The sequence below is a fragment of the Portunus trituberculatus genome, chromosome 44 (assembly GCF_017591435.1).
Source record: "Portunus trituberculatus isolate SZX2019 chromosome 44, ASM1759143v1, whole genome shotgun sequence".
Lineage (NCBI taxonomy): Eukaryota > Metazoa > Arthropoda > Malacostraca > Decapoda > Portunidae > Portunus > Portunus trituberculatus.
In genome coordinates this window covers 21,468,822-21,476,617 of record NC_059298.1, presented here as the reverse complement: position 1 = coordinate 21,476,617, position 7,796 = coordinate 21,468,822, and the positions used below count along the sequence as shown (strand labels likewise).

Genomic DNA, 7,796 nt, shown 5'->3' with positions numbered 1-7,796 from the left:
TTCTTAGCAATGCTAGGCGACATTGCAGGGCGTTTTGGTAGTAAGTTGAGCGAGGAAAGACGAGCTGCTGCTGACGCTGTTATTGTTTTGAACAGGGGAAATGAGTGGTGCGCGTGTTGTCCACGAGAGGCGCTGGTGTATTCAAAAGCCTGTCAGCTTGCGTGATACGCCGGTGCTATCAAACTTGGAGAAAATTACCTGGATAAAACTTTGTTAATTAAAGCAAGTTTGGTGTTCATTAAACGAGCAGATGGTAGTAAAATTAAACCTTTGTTGTAGTGAAATTTCGTTCTGTGAACCTTTGTTAAGCGGGGGTTGCCTGTATTTGAATTATCATACAAAATGTTGACTAATATAAGAATAGCACTTCAATTCATGGATAAAGATATGATGAAAAAATCATCACAAGCATATGTCCTAAGCTGGAATATGCAGTAGTGGTGTGGTGTTTGAGCTCTAAAAAAGATATAAAAAGATTAGAAAGGATATAGAAGATTGCTACAAAGATGGTGCTGGGACTAAAGGACCTAACATATGAAGACCGGCTGAAGGAAATGGGACTACCAACCTTACAAGATAGAAAATAATGAGGAGATCTAATAACAATGTACAAGATAGTCAATGGTGTTGAAAAAATAGACAAGGAAGATCTGGTGCTGGTGACAAAAGAAGCTAGAAAAACAAGAGGACAAGTAAAGAAGATTAGGATGAGGCAGTGTGTGAAAGATATTGGAAAATACAGTTTTCTACATAGAATTGAGTAATGAAGTGATTACAGCATATAATGTGCATAACTTTAAGGAAAAATTGGATAAAGGGAGACATGGAGACAGGACACTATGAGCCCCGCTTGAACCCTGTACAATACAACTAAGTAAATACACACACGAGAGACGGTGCAGAGTGAGGATGTGTTCTGCTGCCGCTCCTGGCCTCATGCACTGATGATCAGCTGACCGACACAAACAAAAGAAGTACCGGTTGAGTTTGCATGGGTTACTGGGCAGGAACAGTGTGGTCTGTCTCCGAAACTGAGGTTAAAGAGTGTCTGATAAAGAGAAAGAAAACGTATTGAGCACGCCATCAAGCAGGTACGTGGAACAAGATGAATTGTTTGTGTTTGAAGATGAAGGACAGAGGATGGTGGTAAGCCCGCTTACTGGCTTCCAAGCGACAAATACAACCATTCATGGCAGAGTCCTCAGACTTGAGAGAAAGCTTGGAAATTTTATAAGAGAAGTGAAGGGAATGAGAGAGGATGATTCAGAAGATAGAAAACTTTAGAGGGAGTTGAAGGAGAGAGTAAGAAGTCTAGAAGATAACTAAAAAAAAAAAACATTAGTAAGGGAAAATAAGGAATTAAAGAAGAAAGTGGCCCAATATGAAAAATTACTGAATGAAGGACTGGGTACGGTGGAAAAGGAGAATAAAAACATAAAAGAACTAGTGAATAAAGAAGAGAAAAGGGTCCAGGAAGTGGTTAAAATGGAAGTGACAACATGGAAGAAAAAAGATGAGGAAGACAAAGTTAACTTCAGGGAGATAATTCAGAAACAGTTGCAGAAGAAAGAGAATATGTCAAAAAAGGTTGTTGGGGTACTGAAACAAATAGAACTACTGGTAAGAGAAATCTTACCAGTAGTTCTATCTGTTTGATCTTCAGCTTGAAGGAAAATAAGGTGACTTATAGACCAAAAAGGGAAAAAGAAGAGTTGAAATCAGTTAAGGACATGTTTAAAAATTTAAATGATGTGGAAAGACAGAACCTTGAAGAGGAAGTGGAGGAAATTCATGGAATGGGTCCATATAGAGAAGGAGTTATTAGGCCAATGAAAGTCCTGTTGAGTACACAGAAGGCAACAGAAGAGGTACTGTAAAGAACATCGAAACTGAGAGATAGAGGGGTGTAAGAATATATATATATATATATATATATATATATATATATATATATATATATATATATATATATATATATATATAAGGAAGAATAGGAATGAAGATGTAAGAAAGACACAAAATAAACTGGTGGCCGAGGCAAGAGAAAATTAATAATGAAAGATCGGAGGAAGAAGAATATATATATTTTTTTTTTTTGGAGGATCCGGGGGGGTAGGAGTGAGAAAGTGATAAACAAGAAGGAAGGAGGAAGAGGAGGAAAGCTAGATGAAATAAGTTAAGAGTAGAAGTCTGAAAATGATGTACATGAATATAGATGGCGTGTTATCGACCAGACTAGAAATGGGAGACTATCTCAATGAAAAGAAGCCCACAATTGTGTGTCTGGCTAAAACAAAATTGTTAGAGGCAATTAAAATAGATCTAGATAATAACTACAATGTATGGAGGAAAGACAGTGGGGAAAGGAAGAGGTGGAGTCATGATAATGGCAAGGAAAGAATAGGACCGATCCCGATCTGCTATGTAGGTGCCTTCAACCGCCAGATGGGTTAATTAATTCACAGCAAGTTGGTCAACTGGAACGTACTTTTCTGCACGTTTTGTAAATATTAAATGGTTTAATAAAATAGTTATAATCTATCTAAGAATAAACTCGTGGCATATAAGCAAAAAAAGAGGAAATATCTATATACATGTAGAGCGCTCTTCTTTACCAGCTCCATTTCTGGGACAAAAAAATAGAAAAGATCATTAATAGGTAAAGCGTAGTTTTAATGCCTTTTTCTTTCCATAAGAATCAATATGAATTATATTCATACAGAAAATCACAATAATTAATAGTCTTAAGAAATTAACAGTATAGAGGATATTGTCTGACATGCACCGAGATTGTTCTATGGAAACGTAAACAAATCTAGCGTGTTAAGAGCCATCGCCACACTCGCTACACAACGACTTCACTATGGATATTAGTGAGGATAAACTTAGAAAATGGACAGTGTCAACTCTTGAGAAACTTTCGGAGATCAAAAGGCATACCAAGTTCGCTTGTTGTGATTCAGTTAGGAAAATTCGGTTTCGGTAATGTTGGCCAGGTTATTTCGGCACAGACTCCGAATTTTTGTTATTTATCTGTTTATTTATTTATTTATTTATTTATTTATTTATTGTAAATGCTACTCAGTGATATTTGCTCTACGCTTTTTGAGTGGAGCATTATCCTATGCAGAAACTCTGACAATTTTGTGATAAGGTATATATTGTATATGTATTGCATACAGGCCTGGTCATCCCATTATAGGCAGGATATCAACATGTTAGAAGCAGTTCAGAGAAGAGCAACTAAGATGATACCAGCATTAAAGCGCCTGGAGTATAGAGGTAGATTAAAGGAATTAAACATGTTTTCATTTGAGAGATGTATAAGAGGGGATATGATAGAGTTATTTAAAATGTTCTCAGATACAAACTACATAGATGTGAGATCTTTCTTTACCTTAGAGGAGGGAAGTAGGACTAGAAATCATGGCAGGAAGATTAGAAAGCAAGGCTGCAGGTTAGATATAAGAAAATATTTCTTTAGTCATAGGGTGGTACACTTCTGGAATGCATTGCCAGAGAGGGTTGTAAATAGCACTAGTTTGACAATGTTTAAAAACAGATTAGATAAGCACTTAAATTTATGAGATTTATAATTATGTATAGCGCTGCATGATAGTTTTTATAAGAAATTTACTATAGTTAAACAAGACATGATCCCCATGTATGGGGATCATAGATTGTAGAGGAATTCGCTGCAGGACTTAGCTCTGTTAATGGGCCAAATATTTAGAATTAGTATATAATGTATTGTGTACTTGAAAGTGTATCTTTAAGTACTGATGACGAGGTCGCTGTGCGACTGATATACAGGATAACCTAGATGGGCCCTGGTGGCCCTTTGTTATCCTATTATTTATGTTATGTTATATATTATGTTATGTTACTATTAGACTTACAAAATATAATATGATGGGACACTGGTACATCCATACTTTGCACCATTAGGAAAATATATTTGCATATTTTTATGTAATTTTCAATCAGACACAGTGAAATAACCAAACGTTTATATTATGAGGAATGTAGGCATGAATATCAATATATATATTTTTCTAATAGGGCTTCCACGTGAGCGACAGTTTGGAGCGATAGGCAGGACTAACTTGTGAATTAGACCAGCTGGCGAACATTGAAAACTACACAGATCGCGATTGGTGCCATTGATGGTTAACCAAGTGGTGTATGGGGATGGTAAAGCAGAAGTGATGAACATTAAGGTGGAAAATGGAAATAAAGATATGTTGATCACAGTAGCATATGTGCCTCCAAAGACTAGTTCATGGTCCACACAGGACTATGAAAGGTTAATTGAGGATACCTTGTTGAGTCTGTCTAAAGTGATCAATGGAAGAAGAAGTGATTTTAGTGGGTGATTTCAATTGTAAGGAAATGGACTGGGAGATCTATGTAAGTGGCAGTGGGAAAGCGGCATGTGGGGAAAGATTTTTGAAGCTAATGATGGAAAACATGATGAGACAGATAGTCAATGAAAACACTAGATACAGAGGAGATGACAAGCTGGCAAGACTGGACCTGGTTTTGACAAGATAAATCCAATTAAATAATGATTTAAGATACGAGTGCCTGCTAGGAAAAAGTGATCATGTTGTTATAGCGATGGAGGTAGAGATTAACAGTGGCAAATTAGACGAATCTTATAAAAAAGAAAGATTGAATTACAGGAATGCGGACGTACAGAAACTTAAGGAGTACTTTGAAAACTTAAACTGGGAGGACTTGCTAAGGGCAGAGGGAGTGCAAGAGAAGTATAATATTTTCAAATAGGCATCACAAGATTTGTCCCAAAATATAAACCTAGAGAGGAAGGAAAAAAGGACTGGTTCAATGCAAGGTGTGCTGGAGCAAAGAAAAAAAAGCGGACGAAGCTTGGAAAAAAATGGAAGAGAAAAAGAAATTCGAGAAACAAGGAACAACTACACCTAACCCTCCATTATCGCACGAAATTGGTGCCTGAAAAAAAACTGCGTGATATCAGAAAAGGCGATAACGGAAGTGAAGAATAAATAGGAAATAAATAAATGGTGCATCAACCCAAACATTTCCCATAAAAAGGATCGAGAAAATCAGCTCTGAACAACAGAATACCACGTGCGAGAGGTGGTGTTGGTGGTGGTGGTGGTGAGCAGTGACCGGAACCAATCAGCTCCCTTATTCAAAACACGTGACATGAATACATAGCGATGATTGGCTGCTGGCTCCTCCTCCTCATGATCATCTTTCTCCCCCTCCACCTCTTCCTCCTCCTCCTCCTCCCCCATCTAAACATCTGTCGGTGTGTGGTTGGGATATGGGTAGTACTACTACTACTACTACTATTACTACTACTACGGATGCGCAATAATGACTTTCCAGGTGCGCTAAAACTGAATCTTACAGATTTTCATAAGTGTGCGATAACGCCTAAACGCGATAACGGAAAGGTGCGATAATGGCGACTACTGAGAGCGGGCTCGCGGATGGAGACACTTGACCTGCCTCAAATCCTGGCGCGGACGAGGGCATTGGTCCGTGACATCGGTGCCGGTGGTGTCCATGAAGTATGTCTCGGCGCCAGGGCTGGGAATATGGACATTGGCCCATATCAACGGTGTTTCGTCTGCAATGGTGTGAACCACTTTGCCAGAGACTGCTTGGCTCGTCAAGACACCTATAGCGGCAGGAGCCAGAGGAGCGCTGGACGCACTTCAAGACGTGGTGTGAGGTGCTACCGCTGTGGTGTCCTGGGCCACATCGCGTTGGCATGCCCGGGAAACGACCGTGGAGGGGAGGCGTAAGCGCCAGCCTCCTCTCTGGACAAGCAGTGAATGAGGCGCTACCCATCGCGGAGGTGTGGCTGGACAGAACAGGGGTAGTGGTGTGTATGGCGGCTGGTGTCCGTCTGCCGCTGCGCTGGCTAGCCTGGAAAACGTCGCCTCCTCTCATAGCTGCCGGCAAGAGCCACGTCAGTTTGGGGGGTAAACTACCTTAATTTAACCACAAACGAGCGGTAGTGAGCCAACAACACTCCGTCAGTCCACACTCCCCCCTGATATCTAAATCACCCAGGCACTCAGCGTGATGTTGTAGAGGTACACCGCTTCTGCTATGGAGCATCCTTTTCTTGCCGCGATGACCTTCACTGTCCTGTGACACCTCTCAACGACACCATTTCCAGACGGTGAATACGCTCCCCGGAAGTGCATATTCACGTTCCAACGCAAGGCAAACTGAGGGAACAACTTGCTGCGGAAGGCGGTGTCATTGTCAGTCAGAATCTCGTCCGGAGCCCCGCGCTCACAGAAAACTGCTTCCAACTGCTCGATGATGTTATCGCTCGTTTGTAGCCTCAGCGGGCGCCAGATGGTGAAGCGAGAAGGCCCGCAGTCGATGAGCGTGAGATATGACCTTCCTCTACAGTGCGTGATATCCATCCCAACCCGCTGCCAGATTCCCTCCACCGACAGGTTGCCTTTACTCCACTTCACTGGCGCTGGGTCTATAGACTGGCATATCTGGCAGGAAGCGACAACAGCACGCACCTGTCCTTTCGTCACTGCCGCGTTGACTCGTTTTACGAAGTACAGCGTTCTTCTTACCCCAGGGTGGCCACGGGAATGGTGGATGTCCGTCACTAATTGGTCAAGGGACGTTTCGACAGCTGCCGCACACACTGGCGGTGGTTCCATGACGTTGGCCGCGGACGTCCTTAACCATCGCTGTGGCACGCGGGTGAGGACATCTGCCTTGTTCTCGCTTGAGGGCACCAGAGAAACTGTGAGGACGAGTCCGCACTCCTTAACCAGAGACATCACGATCTCGAGTCGTCGGCGAATCAGCATCTCGCCCGGGGATGACTGCTCGCCTACCTCTGCGCCTGCGAGCATGTTGTACGGGTATTCGGTGAGAGTGCGGGGAGAAGACGCGAGCAGAAGCAACCCTGCAATAGAAAACAACCCTCACCATGTAGGAGAAGAAGTTTGGGTAAAGCCTCCCGGCGTGCGCTGCGACGAGCAATACAAAGAGGGCGTCGTGACTGGAGTGGTATCGGATCAAGTCGCCGAAGTTGATGGTACACTCGTCACGTTCGTGATCTGCGACGTCGCGTTTCACCACCAAGACACCAGGACAGAGTAGTAGGCAACTCGGACAATAACTGCGAGGATCTGGTGGTTACGTTTCCTACTCCAGAAGAGCAGCGTGAGGAGGAGGACCCGGAGAGAAACGATGAAGATGTTGGGAGTGTGGTGCTGAGGCGTTCTGCTAGAATCAAACAATCTACCAGGTGTCTGCTGTGTGATTGAGGGCTTGTGGAAGATGGGTGACTGAGTGCCTGGGTGATTTAGATATCAGGGGGGAGTGTGGACTGACGGAGTGTTGTTGGCTCACTACCGCTCGTTTGTGGTTAAATTAAAGTAGTTTACCCCCCAAACTGACGTGGCTCTTGCCGGCAGCTATGAGAGGAGGCGACGTTTTCCAGGCTAGCCAGCGCAGCGGCAGACGGACACCAGCCGCCATACACACCACTACCCCTGTTCTGTCCAGCGAAGATTGTGTGCGAGGTCGTGCCGCAGGAGAGGCTCGAGCGACGGGATCAAGCACGAGGAGCCAGTGTGGGCGAGTTGTGGGCCCTTACGAGTGCGTGGGACTCCCTACATGTGTTGCCGCCGTGCCAGTGGAGGAGACGGCCATGAGAGGAGGGAGACACGACGTTGGAGACGTGTGATCACCAAGACTGTGGTGCCTGCTGTGCTGCTAGTTCTGTGCTCTGTAATAAACTGCAATTGGGGGGAGAA

At 43.2% G+C, this 7,796-nt stretch overlaps 2 protein-coding genes across 2 annotated transcripts; one reads left to right on the top strand and one right to left on the bottom strand.

Moving 5' to 3' along the window:
* The first annotated feature begins 5,480 nt into the window (after positions 1-5,480).
* Positions 5,481-5,798, top strand: LOC123518745 (DNA-binding protein HEXBP-like). Its single transcript, XM_045279746.1, has one exon. It carries the CDS (start codon positions 5,481-5,483, stop codon positions 5,796-5,798), a length of 318 nt encoding a protein of 105 aa, XP_045135681.1.
* A 258-nt stretch (positions 5,799-6,056) lies between these two features.
* On the bottom strand, positions 6,057-6,887 carry LOC123518744. The gene has a single exon (XM_045279745.1). It carries the CDS (start codon positions 6,885-6,887, stop codon positions 6,057-6,059), a length of 831 nt encoding a protein of 276 aa, XP_045135680.1.
* Positions 6,888-7,796: the final 909 nt, after the last annotated feature.

Coding starts and splice junctions, on each gene's coding strand:
- LOC123518745 (XM_045279746.1), top strand. CDS start 5,481: ATGGAGACACTTGACCTGCCTCAAATCCTGGCGCGGACGAGGGCATTG.
- LOC123518744 (XM_045279745.1), bottom strand. CDS start 6,887: ATGCTCGCAGGCGCAGAGGTAGGCGAGCAGTCATCCCCGGGCGAGATG.